At 52.9% G+C, this 21,281-nt stretch overlaps 7 protein-coding genes across 7 annotated transcripts; 5 read left to right on the top strand and 2 right to left on the bottom strand.

Moving 5' to 3' along the window:
* Positions 1 to 1,230: 1,230 nt before the first annotated feature.
* On the top strand, positions 1,231 to 2,020 carry PODANS_1_4450 (uncharacterized protein; the record flags this gene model as incomplete). The annotated part of the gene is made up of 2 exons (XM_001912612.1): positions 1,231 to 1,870; positions 1,932 to 2,020. The coding sequence occupies 2 exons, from the start codon at positions 1,231 to 1,233 to the stop codon at positions 2,018 to 2,020; spliced, it is 729 nt and encodes a 242-aa protein (XP_001912647.1).
* Positions 2,021 to 2,912: 892 nt separating this feature from the next.
* PODANS_1_4440 (uncharacterized protein) lies at positions 2,913 to 4,649 on the bottom strand (the record flags this gene model as incomplete). The annotated part of the gene is made up of 1 exon (XM_001912611.1): positions 2,913 to 4,649. One exon carries the CDS (start codon positions 4,647 to 4,649, stop codon positions 2,913 to 2,915), a length of 1,737 nt encoding a protein of 578 aa, XP_001912646.1.
* A 1,523-nt stretch (positions 4,650 to 6,172) lies between these two features.
* On the top strand, positions 6,173 to 8,482 carry PODANS_1_4430 (uncharacterized protein; the record flags this gene model as incomplete). Its single annotated transcript, XM_001912610.1, has 1 exon — positions 6,173 to 8,482. The coding sequence occupies one exon, from the start codon at positions 6,173 to 6,175 to the stop codon at positions 8,480 to 8,482; it is 2,310 nt and encodes a 769-aa protein (XP_001912645.1).
* Positions 8,483 to 10,684: 2,202 nt separating this feature from the next.
* PODANS_1_4420 (uncharacterized protein) lies at positions 10,685 to 12,049 on the top strand (the record flags this gene model as incomplete). The annotated part of the gene is made up of 2 exons (XM_001912609.1): positions 10,685 to 10,886; positions 10,938 to 12,049. 2 exons carry the CDS (start codon positions 10,685 to 10,687, stop codon positions 12,047 to 12,049), a joined length of 1,314 nt encoding a protein of 437 aa, XP_001912644.1.
* A 532-nt stretch (positions 12,050 to 12,581) lies between these two features.
* Positions 12,582 to 13,436, top strand: PODANS_1_4410 (uncharacterized protein; the record flags this gene model as incomplete). Its single annotated transcript, XM_001912608.1, has 4 exons — positions 12,582 to 12,619; positions 12,813 to 12,838; positions 12,895 to 13,178; positions 13,236 to 13,436. The coding sequence occupies 4 exons, from the start codon at positions 12,582 to 12,584 to the stop codon at positions 13,434 to 13,436; spliced, it is 549 nt and encodes a 182-aa protein (XP_001912643.1).
* A 1,815-nt stretch (positions 13,437 to 15,251) lies between these two features.
* PODANS_1_4400 (uncharacterized protein) lies at positions 15,252 to 16,838 on the top strand (the record flags this gene model as incomplete). Its single annotated transcript, XM_001912607.1, has 1 exon — positions 15,252 to 16,838. One exon carries the CDS (start codon positions 15,252 to 15,254, stop codon positions 16,836 to 16,838), a length of 1,587 nt encoding a protein of 528 aa, XP_001912642.1.
* Positions 16,839 to 17,575: 737 nt separating this feature from the next.
* On the bottom strand, positions 17,576 to 20,877 carry PODANS_1_4390 (uncharacterized protein; the record flags this gene model as incomplete). Its single annotated transcript, XM_001912606.1, has 2 exons — positions 17,576 to 20,031; positions 20,154 to 20,877. The coding sequence occupies 2 exons, from the start codon at positions 20,875 to 20,877 to the stop codon at positions 17,576 to 17,578; spliced, it is 3,180 nt and encodes a 1,059-aa protein (XP_001912641.1).
* Between the last annotated feature and the right edge of the window lie 404 nt (positions 20,878 to 21,281).

Raw genomic sequence — 21,281 nt, 5'->3', positions numbered from 1 at the left:
AGAGCGTCGGCCGCATTGTTTCCGGACCCCTAAAAATGTCCTGATGCTCCGGCAGGCGGACAGCACGGCAGCGGGAACGAAACACGCAGCTGACCTTTATTGACTGGTAATAGCTGCCAAACAAACATCTGGACCAGTCCTGTTGAGACATTCTGATGCTGCGTGGGGGCGAAGCTCAACATGACATCCAAGTTGATTTGGAGTTGAATGAATAGTCAGCAAGCCGACTGCCTGCCTGCCGGTGAAACAAAACACCCGATAGCGACCGGGGATGTGACCGAGCCGGTTGAGGTTTCACCGTCCGACAACCGCCAGCCGGCTTTTGCCGATCGGAATCGGAGCTGCTGCCCCGGCGGATCGGGCCTCTGAGGAACGGTTGCGCCGGGAGAAATTGTGCCCGGGGCGTCTGGCCTGACCGATGAGTCTTATGTCAAGCAAGTGTCACTGAGAGGCTCTCAAAGTCTCGGGAGCATTCGGGAACGCATTGATGGCCATGTCAGCAACAGGCTGCTTCTGAGTGACTTTTCGGACTTTGGCCGGCATGTTCAAAAGTGCTGGAATTGAACCCACCACTTAAAACCCCTCCATTTTCCAGGGACGTGGTCCGTGCTTCCTTCGACGGCGAGAGCCGGCGGGGAAGGCTCGGGAAATTTTGACAAAAGTCAGCAACGAACCGCTGACATCACCAAAACGTCTTGCTTGGCAGGAGCTGTCAATTGTGTCATTATCCCTGTGGCCATCTCCCAGCACTCGCGCCTTGGGCTTTTTGCGAGATATCTCGAAGAAGATGATACAAGAGCGATATCTAGCATTCAGATATCACTGCTAGACTTGGTGCATCATAGAAAGAGGCCATCGCCGCAACCCGCCTTTTTTTCCTTACCAAAGCAAAAAGTTAATAACAGGATCCACCTTTATTCCCACCGGAGATCCAATCGTCACTGCGCTGATTCTGCATCACGCAGTTGTCTCAAACGAGCTCCGGTCATACGATTTATTTTCTCACACGCCACCGCCTGCCAAAGAACAAAACCACCACCACAACCCTCACAGCCTTGTCGGTTTCTGAACCTACCTGCCTATTCACCTTCCTAAACCTCCAACTAATTACACCTGTCTTTGGACGGCGCGCAAACGGGCAATCACCTCTTAAAGGCACCCAATCACTTTTCCAACAACCACCTCTTCAGTCTCCACCCAACCACCCTTCCCCCCCAAAAAACCACCACCATGAAGATCATCTCCAAGGAAGAGGAAGACGCCCACTTCAAGGTCGTCCTCAAGGGTGGTCTCATCGGCGGCTCCGTCGGCCTCGCCCTCGGTCTGGGTGGTGTAATCGCCGGCTCAAAGCGCTACCCCACCATCCGCAACCTCACCCTCCCCTTCCGCTCCTTCCTCGTCACCTCGACCGGCACCTTTGGCGCCATCGTCTGGGCCGAGAGATACTCCATCGACTTCCAGCGCTCGCACGATTCCATGTACAACTACATGGACGCCTCCCACAAGGCGGCCGCCGAGGCTCGCGCCGCGGCCAAGAGTGACACGGAGAAGCTGATGGATTGGGGACGGGAGAACAGGTACTCTATTGTGTTCACATCTTGGATTGCGGCGATGGGTCTCGCGCTGGCGATGGTGGGGAAGAATAAGTATCTGAGCGGAAGCCAGAAGCTGGTGCAGGCGAGAATGTACGCCCAGGGGTTGACGCTGGCGGTGCTGATTGCTACCGCCGCGTTTGAGACGGCAGATGCGAAGGCGGGCAAGGGGAGGTGGGAGACTGTTATGGTTGTTGATCCGGAGGATCCGGAGCACAAGCATCTGATTGAGAAGAGGGTGAGGAAGGAGGATTATGAGGGGCAGAACTTGTGGCAGGGTATGTCTTTTTTTAATAAGAATCTGAATGGTTACGAAACGGAAAGCTAATATGGTAATAGATATGGTCGAGGCTGAGGAGCGCAGACTGGCCGAGCAGAAGAAGCACGTGGCTGCTCTTGAGAAGAAGGAGAAGGCCCCTGCTTCTTAAGCAGCTCCCTTCATTCTCAAATCTCACGACACGATCTATCCGGCTTTTCGGACTCGAATAATCCTTACGGTACAGCGACTCTTGATGATGCCCGTTCATCAACGCCGTCCACCTTTTAGGAGCCATCATGGCTTCTAGTCTTGTACAACAACGACAAAAAATCTCGCCCTTCTTCTTTTCCTTACATTACGGATCTGGATCTTTCTCTTTTTTGGTTTTATTGGGTGTTGAAGGAGGTTTACTACTTTTCCCCGGGTTGCTGTGGGCAAAAAGAAACGTTCTACCCAACACAGATAGACTTTGTCTCTTGGCGGCGTTCTGGGATTTGTTTGCTTTCTACCGTTTGTTCTTCCCTGTATGACTACTTGTTGTTATGAAATGATTATTGTTGGTCTTTTTTTTGGCCTTTTTGGGTGGGACAGAAGAAATGAATTGCATGGCATGGCGAGCAAAGTGAGGAGGATGGGGATACTATTCAAAAGGAGGATGGTTGTGCTTTGACTAGCAGCAGTAAATTTACAGAGATGACTACAATGTATAGGATATCTTTTGCAGTATTTCTAGTGTTTTATTGTTTCGTCTCTTGAATGAAGAGACTCTTAGACTGTGAGGCTCTCAGGAAAGTTACGGACATGATAAACAGTCTTTCAAATCAACCCTGCCCTGCCACCGACCTCTTTGCCCAGCCCATTTTCCCGAATCGCTGCTCTGCTCTTTTTCAGAAATGTAAACATGTAAAGGGGAAATAAATAAAAAGAAGACAACAAAACAATAAACTGTCCAAAAACAAAAAGGCCCAAAAAACATCTCGCTTTGATACATGGCCCCAAAACGAACAAAGCCTCTTTCCAATCCATAAGACTCTCCATCTTGGAAAAGCCTCTTCCCCTCCCTAAATCTCAATCGTAAAATGACTAATCTGACTATAGTAAGCGTGCACCGCCAGCTCCAAAACCCAAACATCCCCAAAAACCTCACTCCCGTCAAACCCCCCAATCATCAACAACCGACTGTCGTGCAGCACCGTCCCGTGATACCCCCTCCCGCTCGGCGGCAGCCCATACACCTTCCTCCTGTCCCACCCCATCGTCACCAGATTCAGCAGCAGCACATCATTACTGTATTCATTCCCGTCATGCCCCCCAATCACAAAGAGATAACTCCCCACTATCGTCGCCGTGTGGCTCAGCCGCCGGTACGTAACCGGGATGTTGACCTGCTTCCAAACGTGCGTTTCCACGTCGTAGACCCAAACATCGTTGAAACACTCCCCCCCGTCTGAGCCCCCGTAAATGATCAGTTTGGACCCGACCATGTTGGCAGTGTGGTAACCCCTAGCCTTGGGGCGGATTTCCCTGTCCGTCACTGATGTTGTTGACGAACTCGGAGACGGGCCAGACACCAGCTTCCAGCTCATCTTACCAAAGTCGCTCACGTCCAACCGCCAAATGTCATTCAACGCTCTTTCCCCGTCCCCACCGCCAAAAACATAAATCCCGCTTTTGTACAGACATGCCGTGTGGGCTCGACGTTTGGAGGGGACTCGTCCGGGCTGGTCAGACCCCATGATTTTGGGCTTTGACCACCGGTAGTTGACCGTGTCGAGGACGTAGACGTCATTGTAGTAAGCCGGGCCGTCGCCGCCTCCGAATATGACTAGTTTTTTGCCGACCGCCGTGCAAGTCATTGCGCGGAGGGGGACGGGGACGTCACCTACCACGTGGGGGGTGGACCAGTAAAAGGCGTCGGCGTCGAGGACGTATAGCTCGTTGAAGCAGGCTCTTGAGTCGCAGCCGCCAAAGACAAAGACGTTGCTCCCGACGAGGGTGGTGGTGTGAGCGCGGAGGGCGGTATGGGGGGTGCCCGAGGTGGGTGCGCGGGACCAGTACATTCCTGATGATGGGGCCGCGAGAACGTCGGGGGCGGTCTTGGGTTTTGTTAAAGGGGGGAAAGGGGTGAAGACTTCGGCGCCTTTGGCGGGTTGGCCGCGGCCGGTGCCGACTCGGGGGTGGGAAGGGGCGGCATGGCTTCCGCCTGGGGGACGACCGCCACTGGTTATGGCGGAGGTGGAGCGGAGGTTGGTTGGTCTTCGGGGGTGGGTGGTGGAGGTCGTGGATTCTTTGCCGCTTCCGGCCGAGGCGCCCGAATCGCCTCTGTCGCGGCCGAGGGTGAGGTTGACCGTGAGACTGCTGGTGCTATTGTTGTCGCCATTCTCGGTTATGGTTGGCTGGCGGGACGGGGGCGCTGAGTTGGGGGTAGGGGCTTTGCTTGCGGAAGGGTTGCTGGAGAAGGAGGTGGTTGAGTAGGAGTGTGGGATGCCTGCCGCAGCGGCTCGGGACGAGGTGTGGCCTGCTGCTGACTGGGAGCGCTGGCGGAGGGCGAGATCGCCAGACTGGTTTCGACGGTCTTGACTTCGAGACGAGAGGTGGCCTGGTGTATGGGAGCGGGGTATCGGCGGACGGTCCTGGACGGGGCTGTGGTCGTAGAGATCTCCCCCTAATGGGGTCGGAGAGCGCGGCTCTGTCGGCGACGTCACCTGGGATATCTTTTGTGAGCGCACAACCTTGTTCTTGCTGTGCGGTGACTGCGGCGTCTTGTCTCGTGATGTTGCTCTGGCCTGGTCAGCCATTGTGGGGTCGAATGATCATTGCTCGAGCATGGACGACACGGGGGGCGGCGGGGTTCGTCGTTTGAACGACACCACAGACGCTTGCAGGTGGTTTCAGTGACAGCTTCGATCGGCAGCTTATTTTCTTTTGGTGTCTTGTTGCAAATCGCGGGGAGTTTGGGGGAGAGAAGAGGCGATGGGCAATGACGCTGGCTAAGGTGGTGGCAGAGGTGGGCGATGCAGGACTGGATAAACCACGAATGGAATTGGAAGGTAGTCCGCAGCGGGAGCATGTCGCAGATGTCAGCCCTGAATGGCGCCGTCGTTTTCGCGTTTTCCCTAACTGAGACCCCCTGTATTGTTCGTACAACGTGGAGAACCCTAGGTGCCGCCCACACCGCCCGAGACGTAACCGGGCATTGAAGTGCCCCTGATTGGGTGTGGTACCCCCACCCCCGAGCAAGAGGACCATTCGTCTCGCGTTTGCGCAACATCGGCTCACGATCTGTGACAAGCTTCATTTTCTGGGGATGTCTGGATCAGAGAGGAATGCGAGGAACCTCTCTCAGATCGGGGATACAACTCCCCGAGTGCCCGTCTTCACATCACCTGCCAGGTCATCAGTAAGGCCAGAAGCAGGTTCCGGACCCCCACTCAGCGGCATATGGATCCAAGAACAGCGGAGGTCTGGCTACGGAGATGACATGCTATATCGGTCCTCATGCTGTTCGTCCCGTGGTTACACATGGCACCTTTGAAGATTCAGTTCGTATAAGCCTGGTTCCGGAACATCTTTTCACCTGGTTTGACAATTCTTGATCTCAAATCATTAGTGGCAAAGGCACACGACGACAGGAGCAAACGCTCGGTCTCGGTTCTTAGAAAGCCGTCCCGACGTGGGATCAAGATCTCTTTTACGGTACAATCTCTAAGCTGGCCCGCTTGGTGGACTGTTAGCTGCCAGTCTTCGGGAACTAAACCAATCGGCTGCCGTATCCATCAAGCGGCGTTTCAATTTGTTTTGTTCCAGATCCGATCCCGCTCCCTAAACTGACCCCGGCCGAAGGGTGAACTGCCGGCGAGCCGGGCGCACTGGGCGAGGCCGAAGTGTGGAGATGCCCGCCAGGGGAAAACAGCTAAAAGCTTCTTGTAAGGTTTCGTCCGACTTTTGCTTTTCATCCATAGAAGATTCGGCAGAACCTTCGATTTGGAGACATGCCCAATGAGCGGTGAGCTTCAAAATCGGCTTTTGAGATTCCTGGTTGCAAAAAAGATCTGGCCCCCACTCCAAGAGCAACTCCCACCTTCACAGCAGCAACGCAGGACCGCAAGTGTTGCACCCACCCAACTGCTTGTCAAACCCCGCTGTGGGGTAAAGTCTTTCAGAGCTCTGCAACTGCAAGCGTTCAGCCCACTTCCAGTGGACGGCAGAAAAAAAAAAGCAAGCTTGATCTCAGATTGGACAATTCGTCACCTCACGTTTGCCGGCGGAGACACAGTTGTTGACATCCGGGTCGAGAGAATCGCCAATCCGAAAAGCGATCATGGAGCCCCAGGAGTCAACGAAGCGGTCGCAGGATGAGATTCACGATACGGCCACCCCTCAGCAGCAGGAACCCACTCATGATGAGCCAGCTTCTAAGCGACAGAGGTTTGATGAGTCTGCTGAAACTCAAAACGGCACAACGAAAAAGTCGCCTGTGGACAGAGTGAAGGGTGTTGCCCCCATCAAGGCCGAGTACCTTATCGTTGCCCCTGGTCAGTCGGCAAAGGTTGTTGTGCCTGATGTCATTGATGATGATGAGGCTGAAGGAAGAGGCACCATTGAACACCAGCAGCAAGGAGATAGTCGCGATGCTGGGAAAGGAGGAAAGAGGAAAAAGAAGACAGGCCAAAACAAGGAGAGAACCTTTGGCACCTTTTCTGATGCTCAACGCCTTTGCAATTCCGTTGCCTGGACTCCCGAGTTCTCTCCCAGGTCTTGCAAGTTTGGTGAGCGGTGCAATGGCCTCCATGATATCCGAAAATACCTGAAGGAGGGCCGCCGTGCAGACCTGGAAACCTTTGGAGGAAAATGCCCTACTCTTGAGAAATTTGGAAAGTGCCCGTCTGGCTGGCGTTGCTTGTTTGTGTCAAGTCATAGCAAGGAGGTCGAGCACGAAGATGGGCGCAAGGAGCTAGTTCTCACAGACAAAGATGGCAACACTTACCCCGACGATGGGGATACCGGTGACGCCAATACCGAGGTGGTGAACAACGTGGAAGGCCAGATCAAGATTGACCTCTCACGGAAACGAGTCCAGTTTGAAAAGTCGGACAAGTATCTAAGATGGCTGGAAAAAGATACTCAGATTTTCCGTGACCATCACCACAAGCAAAAGGATGGCGGTGCTGAGGCGCTGGACTACAGGGCAATGTACGCCGAGCCACCTTTTAAGCCCTCGGAGAAGAAGAGGCTTTACTTTGGAAGGGAAACACCGGCTTTGGCGCCCTTGACAACCCAAGGGAACCTGCCATTCCGCCGTCTTTGCGTCGACTTGGGATGCGAGTTGACCTACTCGGAAATGGCCATGGGCATGCCCTTACTCCAGGGTGCCAAGTCTGACTGGACTCTGATGAGAGCCCACAAGAGTGAGACCACACCCCCTCGCTTCAATGGCGATGGGCCCGTTGCTCAAGGTTACGACAACTCGAAGGATCTCAAGTTTGGCGCTCAGATTGCAGCCAACGTTCCCTGGGTTGCCATCAAGTCTACCGAAGCCTTGGCTCGTTTCCTCCCACATCTCCGGCTGATCGACCTAAACTGCGGCTGCCCGATTGACATGCTCTACAAGTCGGGTGCTGGATCTGCCCTCTTGGATGCTCCCTCCAAGCTGGAGCGTATGATCAGAGGCATGAACGCCGTCTCTGATGACGTTCCCATCACGGCCAAAATCAGAATGGGCGTCCGTGATGACAAGTTCACGGCCCAAAAGAACATCGAGAGGCTCGCCCTTGGCAGTGAGGAGCATCGTGATATTCTGGGAGCTCCCGGCTGCGCGGCTGTGACACTTCACGGCCGAACAAGACAGCAACGGTACACCCGCGCGGCCAACTGGGAGTACATCGCTGAGACGGCCGCCATGATCAAGCGCTTGAACGAGAAAACTGACAGCCTCACCGACACCATTCGCGAAGTCGATGAACGAACTCTACCCAATGGCGGGAGGATGTTCTTCATTGGCAACGGCGATTGCTACTCGCACATTGACTACTTTGACCACGTCGACAACACCAAGGTGGACACGGTCATGATTGGCAGAGGAGCGATCATCAAGCCCTGGATCTACGAGGAGATCCAGACTGGTCAGTACTTGGACAAGTCGGCCACGGAGCGGTTAGGGTACATTGAGAAATTTGCCCGGTATGGAATGGAGGCTTGGGGGTCAGACGAGCTGGGGATCAACTACACGAGGAGGTTCCTGCTGGAGTTTTTGAGCTTCTTCAGCCGGTATGTTCCTGTTGGGCTGCTGGAGTATCTGCCGCCGAGTATCAATGAGAGGCCGCCGGCGTACAAGGGAAGAAATGAGCTTGAGACGTTGCTTGCGAGTAAGGATTATAAGGATTGGATCAAGATCAGGTTTGTTCATGTCAGTTTCGATCTGTTGGTGGGGCTGTTTGCTGATATTTTGTTTGATATTCTAGTGAGATGTTCCTCGGCCCGGCACCTGCTACGTTTTCTTTTACGCCTAAGCACAAGTCAAACTCGTATGAGATCGAGGCGGAGGGTTGAGAGGGCTTGTTTTATGGGTGGGGTGGGTGATGTAAAGGTTGTACGCTATGAGAAAAAGGGGGGGAAATCATGCCGAGGCTGAGGGTTATGGTTGCACATGACAGGTTTTTGGAACCTCAGATTTGGCAGCGAGATATGGCAAGTTGGATGTAATGTCAAAATAGACAGCATGTATGCAATGCACTCTTCTGCGGTGGTATTATCTGCTGTATCAAAACCCCCCTTTTCTTCTGTGAACCCAGTGGTGTGTGCGTTGTCCAGTTAAGATCCGAGACTGGGATTTGTTCTATATGTTCCATGTGGTCTTTCGATCCAAACGTGTTTTTGGTAGGACAACCGTCAGTGAGATGAGATGTTTCTGTTTCAACTTGAAGAGAGATAGAGAGAGAGAGGTGGGGGGGGAAGAGAAGCGGTGAGGCGGGCCGAGTGTATACAAGAGGAAAGAGAGACGAGACAAGGCGAAACAAGACATGGGGGCCAGGGGGGAGGGTTGTGGTGGTTACACTGCATCCTGGCAGAGATGGGGATATGTTGGAGATAGACGAGTGTGTTCTTCTGAGATGGCGATCAAGCTTGGATTAGTGGGATAGGTCCTTTGGAAGGGTTCATTGCGAAATGCAAAAGTCGGTGATCGGCTTGTCATCTTGTTGGTCTGTAAAGCCAAGCTAGGTGAGATCTGGGTATGTCGGTTTTGTGTAACACTCTCACTTGCTAGCTCCCCTTGACTAAAATCTCACAGCACCCGTCATATACCACCCACCTGTCTATGGTAAGATCTACCAAAGCTCCTGATTTGACTGCTCGGATCTAAAAGGCAAAGTATAGTAGATAGACGCGGGAAGGGAATCCGGGAGTTGAGGGGCGGTTCCTTCCCGTTTCTTCTTTTTTCTGCTTAGTTGTGTGTAACATTGTTTTAGACCAATGACAGAAAGGTACCAGCAGTGGGATGGGAAGTTGGGGCCATCTTATCATCACTACTAGATCCAGGACTTTGGGCATGGATGGGTAAAAGTACCAGAGAGAGGTGCGCTTGCATTGCATGAGATGCGAGGGTGCTGCTTACTGCGGTTGGTTCTCCATCTTGGGGGTATAGCTTCATGTCGTGGAGAGGGAATATATTGGCGCGGGCTTGGTATGGGGTGTGCAACGTGGGACAAAAGCTTACATGGTGGACGGGTAGGTCTGGCTTGATGCTGGAGGGGGCAAACATGGCGCTTGTTATTGTTTCTTGGTTCTGGAAAAGGCTGTGTGTGATGATGGGAGTTTTTTTCGTTTTTGCGAGCGGACCAGTGGAAGGTCGACAACGTGGTTTTGTGGTTGGGGTGGTGCTGATGTGCGGTTGCACGGGGCTTCTCCTCTTAAGTGATGATCTTTGTGGTGGTTATCTTGATGTAGTGCTCATGAATGTTGACTACATTCCAGTCAACCGTCAACCGACGAGTCTCCTAACCCAGAGCCCCGGGGTGAACCGGGAGAACTGAGACACAGTGGCGTTGTTGGGGTAACCCGGGCCATCATCATCTTCACTTCCCCTCTACTATACCGAGGAAAGAGTGTTATCATCATGCAGCCGATGGCATGCATCTGTTCCGCGATACACAGCAGCCCATAGTCACCATGGCCACGGGCAGAAGCATGGAAGGAAGGGGCGGGCATGCGTGTCTCTTGGCCTTATGCAGTGATTCCCTTCACCACCTTGCCTGTCCCTCTTTCCCACCTTTGCAAAGTTCCTTCCCTGGCAGAGTTCTTTTCTTGAATATCAGAATACATATATCTGCAAGGCAGCTACGTTAGGTTGCCCTGTGCTTTCCAGTTCTGAGGACTTCCCCTTGTATTCTTACATCCTTTCCAGGGCCTGTGTTCTTAGACTACCGGCAGTATCTAAGTTTTCCTGGCGTATTCATCCACTATATTTTTAGTTCGAATAGCAACACAATGGGTCTGTCCACATTTCCACCGCAGTCGAAAACGGACATCGAAAGTTACACCCACGAAAAGACCCGCGCATCAGACACCGGTGATGAAGGTTTCATCACCGCTTCCAGCAGCAGAGAAGGTGTTGTCCTTGAGAGCGACAAGAGCTGGTTCTTTTCTAGGCTTCAAAGGTTTGCCGGTAGTTATGGCGTGGAAGAGCGGGGTGTTGAGCGGGTGCCGGAGGATGAGAGGAGAGATACAAGGGCTTCCAAGATGGGCGGCGTGGTAGGTCCTGTCTTCTGTTAACCCAAATATCCGATACAAGTTCAAAGACTGACATAAGCTGTGAATATAGTGGCTGGCAGCCAACATGGGGATGCCTACTTTTGCTCTGGGGGCCGTGGCCGTGCCAATCTTTGGACTGGGCTTTGTGGATGCCGCGTTGATTATTGTACTCGTCAACATACTCGGAGTTCTCCCCGTTTGCTTCTTTGCACTTTTTGGGCCAAAGTTTGGGTTAAGACAGATTATTCTGTCCAGGTTTTGGTTTGGACATTATGCGGTCAAACTTAGTGAGTCGTCCAAGTTCTGTGTGAATAACCATAGCTGCTGACCCAAGGTAGTTGCGATATTTCAGATTATCACCTGTCTTGGGTGGGCATCTGTCAATGCCATCGTTGGAGCTCAGCTGTTGAAGGCCGTCAACCCTGATATTCCCGGCTGGGCCGGGATTCTCATTGTGTCTTTGGCAACGCTGATTATCTGCTTGTTGGGTTACAAAGCTGTTCACTTTTACGAACGGTACGCGTGGATTCCGTGCTTTGTGGTTTTTCTTGTTGTCATGGGGGCTTTCATAAAATCCGGAGAGTTCGACAGCCTCCTGCCTCTGGCCACGGGGCCAAGTGAGAGGGGAGCTGTTCTTTCATACATCGGAGCTGTCTTTGGGTTTGCTGTCGGTTGGTCGGCATACTCGGCTGATTATAGTGTCTATCAGCCCTCGACACGATCAACCAGGTCGACCTTTCTCTGGGTGTTTTCTGGGCTGACGTTTCCTCTTATATTTGTCATGCTCCTCGGGGCTGCTATTTCTACGGCTCTGGTCAAGAATGAGGAATACCAAAAGCACTATGAGAACGCAGGTGTTGGAGGTCTCATGGCGGCTGTGTTGACGCCGAATGTTGAACCTGGGTTTGACAAGGCCTGTCTTATCCTGGTGGCGCTCTCGATCATTGCGACCAACTGCCCCAATATCTACTCGGTCTCATTCTCGTTGCAGGCACTGGCGAGACAGACTCAGCAAGTGCCGCGCTTCGTGTGGACTATCTTTGGGACGGCAGTGTATGTTGGGATTGGTATTCCTGGGTACAACCTCTTCGAAACCTGGCTCGAGACGTTCGTGTTGAGCACGGGATATTGGCTTTCGATCTATGTTGCCATTGCCCTGGTGGAACACTTTTTATTCCGCGGAGGATTACGTGGATTTTCAGGGTATGATGTGGGGGATATTCACAAGCCAGAGCTTTTACCACCGGGGTTCGCAGCCATTGCTTCTTGCCTGGTTGGCGTTGTGGGTGTTGCTCTGGGGATGTCTCAGGAATGGTACACGGGAGTGATTGCTAGGTTGTGTGGCGGGGAGGGGCACGGCGCTGATGTGGGTGTTTGGCTGGGGTTTGCTTTTACTTTCATCACATATATTCCTCTGAGGGCTGTTGAAGGGAGTTGTTTTGGGAGATGAGTGCTGGAGTGTTTTGATGTATATGAACTATGATGAAACGAATCTGGAGGAGAATCTTTGAGGTATATGTGATAGCGGCGGTTAGTCTCCCTAGAATAACACATGATGTTCGGCCAAAAATGTTTCCAAACTTTTTCGTCGATATATCTTCTTGGAACTTTGAGCTCTGTGAGTGCTACTCTGTTGAAAAGCCAAGAGGAGTAAGAGAGTGTTGGCTGGAAGGAAATGTTCATTATTGGGAGAAGTCGGAATTTGCGAGCAATGAAGATTCAGTTCTCAGCTCAGCACAAATTTACTCTTTCCTCGTAAGTTGATGCCAGGCTCTAGGAGCCACTGGGAGCTCAAAGGGTGAGCTTGGAGGCTTGCCAGCTGCCTGTCCAGGTGGCACCTGCCAAGGAGCGCCAACCACCACTCATTCCCTGCAGCCTGTTGCCAGCAGCTTCACTTCACTCACTGAACAGCGCCCCATCAATCACTTACACCACGTTTACATTCTTTACTTATCCCAAAGTAGTAGATTGATACAGTCACCATGCCGCCGACTGTACTCCCAGCGTCGGGGAATCCCCTGTAAGTCCATGTTCTTTTTGTTTCCACTTTCCTCACCATTCACTGGGTTTCTTTGCAAGCGGTGGCTGAGCATTGAAGCCCATGTCATGATGGTGAACCCTTACCACGCCTGCTATCCATGGAATCTGACAACCTTCCACCCCATCCTCCACTCACTGCCTCACATTTGAACCCATACTGACCTCTCATCCAGCGTCTTCTTCGACATCACTCTTGGCGGTACTTGTCCCTTCCTTTTCGTCCCATCTGAGTGCTTGTGCTGACCCACTCACCAGGTGAACCCCTCGGCCGCATCACCTTCGAACTCTTTGCCAATGTGGTCCCCAGGACAGCCGAGAACTTCCGCCAGTTCTGCACCGGCGAGCACAAGAACAACCAAAACCGGCCCCAGGGCTACAAGGGCTCCAAGTTCCACAGAATCATCCCCAATTTCATGTGCCAGGGCGGTGACTTCCTCAATGGGGATGGCACCGGGTCGACGTGTATCTACGGGACCAAGTCCTTTGCGGATGAGAATTTTACGCTGAAGCATGATAAGGCTGGGTTGTTGAGTATGGCTGTAGGTGTCGCCCTGCTTTTATACTGGTGGTGAAGTGAAGGGCTGACATGAAAACAGAACGCAGGGCCAAATACAAACGGCAGCCAGTTCTTCATCACGACGGTGCCAACGCCATTTTTGGACAACAAGCATGTGGTGTTTGGGCAGGTGGTGGATGGGATGGATGTGGTCAAGAAAATGGAGAATACGAAAACGGGATACAAGGGGAAGGATGTGCCGAACCTGGACGTGGTTATCGCTCAGTGTGGAGAGATGTAGAGATGGAGTGTTTAGAAGCAGGATGACGAGTGCCCTATTGCCAACAATAGAAAACTTTTACATCAATGCAAAAAAGAGCCAAGATTGAAAGGGAGAAGTGTCGTCAAATAGACGGCAGAGGGGAGATCATACCGGGTGATATTCCACTCCACACATTGACGAGCGCATGACAGGCAGGGGGTGGTGGTGAGACATGGCAGATAAACCCTGGCAGAGATCAACGACTGGCTGCGGATAAAACCGTTTCTTTGGTGTCGTGTGTCTGTGCGAATGAAGCTTGATTCCGTCAAAGTTGTCAATCCAATGCTTATCATCTGTTCATCCGTGGGGAAAGCGGCAGTCTAGATCTGAAGAAGACCAAGAGGCAAATTGTCTAGTGCTATCCAGCGCCTCGGGGAGAGTCATAAATAAGAAAGTTCCAATCTCGCTTTGACGGGCGGCAAGCGGCAAAAGGGCTAAAATAGACAACAAAGGAACGTTGTTTCGTAGCGCGCTGTGCAACATCGCAAGATGAAAGAAAATGGGAAGAACAAGGGCAGCGCGCTTGATGATATTCTGTGGTACCAAAGGGCATTAGTGTGTTTCCAGTGTGGTGGTGTGCATCCAATCACTCGCAGCTCGGCTCTTGAAGTTGCAACCGCTCAGACCCGCTTTTCACCATCGCCAATCTGAGCTTTGCCGCGAGTGGATGGTTCGAGTGGCTGTCCTTGTGTCTACAAAAGTGGCCCCTGCGTTGGCAAGTCACTTTTCCTACTGGTTTTGCAGCAGAGGTACTTGTCGCCTTACAAAGAGCCTCGATGCAACACCATCCAATACATCGAGATGGTTCACCTTCCTCGCTGGCAACGACATGGGACGTGGACAGACAGCGCCTGCCGCTGCTCTGGGCTGCAACATGACCGTCCCGGCATATCGAATGAAGTGTGTTTCTTGCTCATCTCGCCAACCTGATCTGAGGCCTTCTTTTCGTTCGTTTTCGTCGCTTTTCGTCTGTTTCCTCGACTTCTTGGTCACGACCCCCTGCTGACTCCGGCGCGAGATGGCCCTGGAGAGTCTGCGGTCTGATGATAACTTCCGTTGCTTGCGCGTCTGTGTTGTGTGGTAGTGCCATGCTGCCGGTCCCTTTTACTCTCCGTCCCGGCCACATGGAACAAGTCCTTTGTTTCTCTCACCTTTGTTGCAACTCACATGTGTACTTTTGCCGCAAGGTTCCAAACGTCGGGGTAATTTGATATCTACCTTCTGCAGCCCCCAACTTTCTTACTCTTCTATTTTCTCGTCATATTTCCTTTTGGGTATCTTTTCTAAGTCTTTTGATCACGGTCACGGAGTACTACCTTGGTTGCTGACCTTTGAACTATCGCCAACTTCATTGTACCGCCAACAGCTTCACTGGCCTTCGTTATCAGAAGGAGCACCTTCCTTCTCGACTTGCAAGTTGGTGGCGGCGCAACCAAGCCGCTGTTCTTCTCCTTTGTTGTCCCTGACAAGGCCTTGACGCTGGTCGTGACAATGGAATTATAACCCATTGTTGGCGCCATTTCCCTCATTTTATTCAACACAAAGCCAGCTGGTCTGACTGCTATTGTGCTCGCTGGCCGCTTCGACTATCCCAGGATACTAAAGCATTCTAATCCTTTTTTCCTCTTGTCGGAATTCTTTCCGGTTTACGAACTTTCCTTACCGACACAACGAACACTGCAACGAACTACAACACCTTGAACACTCAGCTTTTTCAACATATCTCGAAGTTTGTCTCACTACGAGTTTGTTCCGCGAACCGCTTATACACCAGACGAAAACGACAGACCAACCATGAGGTTAACATCGCCAAGAAGCGGTCTCTTGACCGCAGCACTCCTCGCCCTCTTCGAGACAGCAAAAGGCCACTCCTGGCCAGAATCGACCCGTCGTATCGCTACTAACGGTACCTTCATCGGCGAGGAGGGCTTCGACAGAGCTCATATTGATCGGGAGAACCCCAGAGAGCAATTCGATTACCTCCTTCCCCCAAATGGCTTATCGACGGGAAAGCTCATCATGCACGACCACCCCATCGTCAGGAAAAGCCAAGGCCCACTCGGCAGCTCAAGCTATTCTGAAAAGTTTCCTATGCTCAAGGTCGCTCCTGGTGACTTTGTCTCCATCTTTTACCTCGAGAACGGCCACGTCACCAGAGCTGATGGCGCCAACCCCAACAAGCCTATCAACCGCGGCACTATCTACCTCTATGGCACATACGAGAACGATCTTTCCAAAACAACCCTGACCGATGTCCTCCACACCTGGACCGCCGATGGCAAAGGTGGTAACGGAAAGGGCCGTCTTCTCGCCACCCGCAACTACGACGACGGCCAGTGCCACGAGCCTATTCCAGCTACTGGCGACCCGGAAGGCATTTCCAGGTACCGCAAGGACGAAATCACCCAGTCCGAGGCCCTGAGATGCCAGTCCGACCTTCAAATCCCCCTCGACGCCAAGCCGGGCGATGTTCTCACCGTGCTCTGGATCTGGGACTGGCCCGACATGAACAAGCCCGGCGCTGCCGTCCCCCCAGCTAGCTTCCACGCCAATTCTTCCGACTTTGGAGAGTACTTTGTCACCGTTCCCGAGATCTACACCGGCGTCGTCGACTACAAAATTGTCGACCCCTGCGACGACTCCTTGGGTGCGGTCAAAGGGCCCACCTGCAGTAAGGGCGGCAAGTCCTCCTCCCCCTTTAGCGGTATCCTCAACAGCAAGAAGCGTTTCCGCAACAGGGTCAAGTTTGACTCGAAGCAGCCGGCCGAGTTCCGTGGTATCCAGAGGCAGATGGTCCAGCCGTTTATGGTGAAGGTACCCCAGGCTGGGTTCGGCGGTAGCAACAGGTCCTCGGCAAAGTTCTTTCCTGGCACACGAGAGGGGAGGGTGAGTGTCGACAAGGCGAATATTCCACTTGCGGGGCTGATCGGGAAGGAGACTAAGCCGCCGGTGCCGTTTTCGATGGAGATTTTGGACGGGCAGAGGAGGTATCTTGAGGAGGAGGCGGTGCCTGAGGGTGATGATGATGATGAGGAGGAGGAGGAGGAGAATGACGGACCGGCGCCGCCGACCTCTACTGTGGCTCCCACTCAGACCCAGACAACACCGACTTCTTCCCCGACGGTACCAACACCTACGGATGGAGCTGATTCTTCTTCTATCGCGCCAAAGCCTACGGAGGGTATTGAGACTATTGCTCCCAGCCCATCAAGCAGTCTTGAAACTAGCACCACATCACCAAAACCAACAGATGGTGCTGGTTCCAATCCAGGCAGGGAAGACGGCGTTTTTTACGTCACCGTGACTATACCCACGAGCTTCGTGACAGTGACAGTTCCCAAGACGGCGACTGCCTCCACCGCCACCGCCACAGCCAGTTAGGAGGTGTAACTCCCCCCCCCCCTTTTTTTTTTTTTGGGTGAAATCTTTTGGACATATAAAAAGAATGAGCACACGCACACGCAACAGCTTTGATGGGATTATGTCATGAAGGATGGGATATGGCTTATGGAGGATATACCACTACTCTCTTTTGTCTTTTTCTTTCCTAGTTTAGTTATCGAAATTTTTCTTTTGCTAAGGTATTTGGGAGGGTAAATTGCATTGATTGCATCGCATTAGGTGGAGTTATGGGATTGGAATTCAGTTAAAAATTGAGGACAAGATTGAATACACAAGGTTGATCATATATCACTGTGCAGGGTTGTCACTTATGAGGTATTGGTTGTTTTTTAATGATTTCATTATCATCATCCGCCCCCATTAATACCCTTAGAAGGGTCTGGGGGCAAGGCGATAATACGTGAGCTAATTACTTATCCCAACTTGCTTCGCTTCTTCGTTCATCATGATACATGATATAGCTTTAGGTAATAAGATGACCCATCATTAGACGTGAAAAAGGTAAGGTATGTCGTCCCCTGAAGATAGTAAAAAGCATAGCCAAGGGGCCAAGTTCCCAGAGAAAAAGAAAAGAGGAAAAAGGACCGCCCAGGATCAAAGCGGGAACGCCAGAGAATAATCAGCCAACCAGCCAACCGGACCAAAAAAAAAACCAAAAAACAAAAAAAAAAACTAACTAACATGCAGAAGGCTGAAAAAATCAAATAAAAGAAAAATCAACACTGCCTAAAACTCTTCCTCCTCCACTCACCCGAATCCAAATCCCCCTCCTCATCCCCCTCCTCATGTCTCCTCTTCAGGCTCTTCCTCTCTTCACCAACCACCGCCCCATTGCCGTTGGTATGGCCACCCATCACCGGCATCTCCATAGCAGCAGCGGCCTTCTCCAACCTCTGCGCCGCTGTATCCCCTGCCGTTGTCAGAGAGTTTACCGCCTCGGGCTGAGCGCCCGGGGCAGTCAAGTTGAGCGGAATAGGCGGCAAAATCTCCTCCCAGTTCTGCCCCAGTTCCTCCTCCCCTGTCTCCTGGGAGTTGCCGTTGGTGCCGTTACCAGTAGTAACCTGGTTCCAGTCCGTCGTGTCCTGAGATTCATGCTGCCCAGCTGTGATGGGATCAGGACCCAAAGCCGGCGCGGTGGTCGTCAAGGGAGTGTGCGTGGACGTGGCTGGGGTCCAGAGGTCGTGGTCGTCGGCTGTGGTGGTGACACCCCCCGCAACAGCGGTGGAGATCCAGGGCTGGGATTGCACATGGCTGTGGGTTTTATCATAGAGACTTCCCCTGTGGGATGGGGTGGGTTGGGTGTGGTTTGGCCAGGGGGCCAAGGGGGAGTGGGTGTATGTTGATGCTGCTGATTGATAAGGCTGGGACCAGACGTTACTCGAGCTGGTCAAGGTATTGGAGGTTGACCAGTGGGATTGGTCATACCCAAAGGAGGAGTTGCCGTTTGTGAGGAAGGGGTCTGTCACGGCGGCGAGGGTGTTGAGTGCCGAGTCGGCGTCCAGTCCGGCAGTTGTTGTGGTGACGGAGTGGGTGGACATGTAATTTGGCATGAGGTCAGGTTGGGTAGATGTGGTGTCAAAGTTGTGAGTGAAAGATGTGGGGAGGGATGCACTTGGGGGAGGGGTGGCGAGAGCGCGGTGGCTGCTGAAGCTGTCGAGGGGGCTGTAGCCGGGCATGGCTGACACATGGGACTGACTGGGCGCCATGAGATGAGCGCTATAGGCTTGCGTGGCTGACGTGGAAAGGGGGTTGAGCCCGGTGGGAGTATCCCATGCTGACGAAAAGTTCTCGCTCATGCTCGCGGTCAAGTGCTGCTGGTATGTGGGACTGGGGGACATGACCACATCCCGGGAGACAGGACGGACGTGGTTGGATGAATATCCATCCGCATAGTCAGACACAGCAGAGTTCTTCCTGCTGCCACTGATGATGGCCTTTTGTTGGTGCTCCTCGCTCATTGGGTCGAGGATGGTGAGATAGCGCCACTCTGTCCTGCCGCTCTGCGCGGTGTTGAGTTTGCCATCTACCTCGCTGTGGATCGTCTTGAAAGTCCATACAATCACTGCTCGTCGAGTCCATCGCTGGGATCTTGAGCCGTTCCCTTGAGGCTCGGGGCCATAGTGTGGGGCATCAGGGGGACATGACCAGATCTCCTGCATCATGGCAATCTTGGGCACAAGATCCATCTGTGTGAGCGGCTTGCCTCGGCGGTTGGGCTTGCCTCCTTCCTCGCCCTCCTCCTCGACCTTGACGTTGAGGTCCTTCCTTCGCTTTCCATTCTTGCCGGCGTCGCTGAAGGAATGGGCTGGATATTCAGCACAGTTCGTCAGTGTGCTGGCCCAGATATCAGCTGGAAAGGGGACAGTGACAGAGTCACGGTGACGTCGCTGAGCGATGCAGTCACAGTGAGCCCGCCCATCAGGCCGAGGACCTTCACACCCTGGGCGGTGCTGATATTGCATAGCGATCTCTGCCGAAGTCTCGTACATGGTCTCAGGGCTCGCGCTCTCGTGTGAGTAGCTCAGCTCCGCTGGCCTCACCAAGCGCGTGTGCACCTTCCACCGATGGCTCAGTAGACGTGGCTGCTCAATGTTGATTTCCACCCAGGAGTTGAGCTCCGACTGGCTTGGAAACCGCCGCTTCTCCTTGAGCTCGAGGGTGACATTCATGTGCAGAATGGTGCACCGCTGATCTATGGTCGAATCGCAGATGCCCTGTAGTCTCTGATGCAGTTCCGGAAACGAAGTCTCCCATTTCCGCCCGAGGTCGTTAACGCTGGTCGACTCAATCTGCTGCATCTCCTTGGTGAACTCGTGAAGCAGAGCGCCCTTGAAGATCTGCTGCTCTTCCTTGAGCCACGTCTCCCTCTCGAGGTTGCGCGCGAGGTGGGGATACTCGTTCTCATCGAGCTTGTCGCCAGTGGAAGGGAGAAAGCCAGATCCATCTTCCCTCACCGAAACGCCCTGGTGTGACACAAAAATCCAGCATCGTTTGGGTCGGGCAGTCACCTGTTCATTCAATGCAAGGATGTCGGCAAAGTACTCGTAGTTTGGCCGTTCGTCAGGGAGCCGGTCTTCGGACAGGGCAATCAAGACGGGGTTGTTCTTCAGGGAAATCGTCTCGATGCTGTCCTTGTCCTTTTCATCGTTGCGGCTGTTGAAGAAAAAGTGGACTGTAGGGATGAGCCAAGGGAGCCACCATTGTCAGCCGCTTGCTTTTTCTGGCGGTTATGCAAGCACTTCCGCACCGAACAAAGGGATCCGCCACGTGGGAGAATGGGAACGTGCAACTTACAACAACGGTGGTTTGCGAAGAACTGTTTGAGCACTTGGATGTGGCTCGACACTTGCTTTCGGTGCCTCACGAGGTTGCATTCTGCCTCGGTCCCTGGCGGTAAGGTCTGCAGGTAGTAGATCCAAAGATACTCCCCGATCAGCATGTTCCGCCCAAACTGTGTCTGCTTCATGGTATATTTCCTGCGCTTCATCTGGGGGATAAGCAGCAGCGCTGATGACAACCTCTTAGCAAACAAAACTAGACACTGCTCGTGTTGAAGATAGGACTTACCGTCAATGAAGCCCCATTCCAACACATCGGTCCATTTCTGGTCTGTCTTGTCGGCCTGCTTCTTCCTGTAGTTCTGAAAGGCTGCCGGGAGCAGCGGAATCAACGGGTTCTCTTCGAATTGCCTTCTCCTGAAATTGGTTACCCGGTGCCCCTGGTAGTGATGCCGCTGTTGCTGTCTGCCGTAGACCGACGGTGTTGATGAGCCATAGTCTGGGCCAAAGGACTGCGTCGGTACAATAGGCGGAGTTGGTATTGATGGAGACATGGAAGCAAGACCGCTGGCAGCACCCAGCTGGCGAATCTGTTCCGAGTACCAGGCTATGTGTGAGTATTGAGCATTCCCGGTCGACTCTCGAAGCGGCTGTCGTGAAGCCGAAGTTCCATGGCGGCCCTCAACCCCATCGTCGGGCGACGTAGAATAGCATTGTGAGGGAAGGACTGGAAACCTCATTGCTCAGCTCCGAGGATGAGACCTGGGAACAATGTGTAGAAACCTAAACCTCTCCCAGGTGGCAAACACTCTTGTTCAGCTCAGGAACGCTGACGAGAACGAATGAAAGAGGAAGGAATCCTGAGTGGAATGGTTGTTCGTCAGGATGCGGGCCAGAATCACATATAAGGTATGCCAGAGCAAAAGAGACAGGCATGAAGAGGGGGCGGCATAGCTTATAAGAGGGCTCGACACCGTCCCTGCCTCTGACGATGCTGCATGAAGCGAGGATCAACTGAGCCCATCCCGCCGTTCTTCGCTTCAGATTATTGCTGCACCCCATCATTGCCTAGGGCGATGGATACCCCTTCAGGGTCAAACAAGCAGCGAGTTGGGTCTGGGTCAGCCGTCCTGGGCTGCATTCA

This window comes from Podospora anserina, chromosome 1 (genome assembly GCF_000226545.1).
Source record: "Podospora anserina S mat+ genomic DNA chromosome 1, supercontig 1".
Classification (NCBI taxonomy): Eukaryota; Fungi; Ascomycota; class Sordariomycetes; order Sordariales; family Podosporaceae; genus Podospora; species Podospora anserina.
The sequence above is the reverse complement of the archived record's forward strand: the minus strand, read 5'-3'. Positions and strand labels throughout refer to the sequence as shown.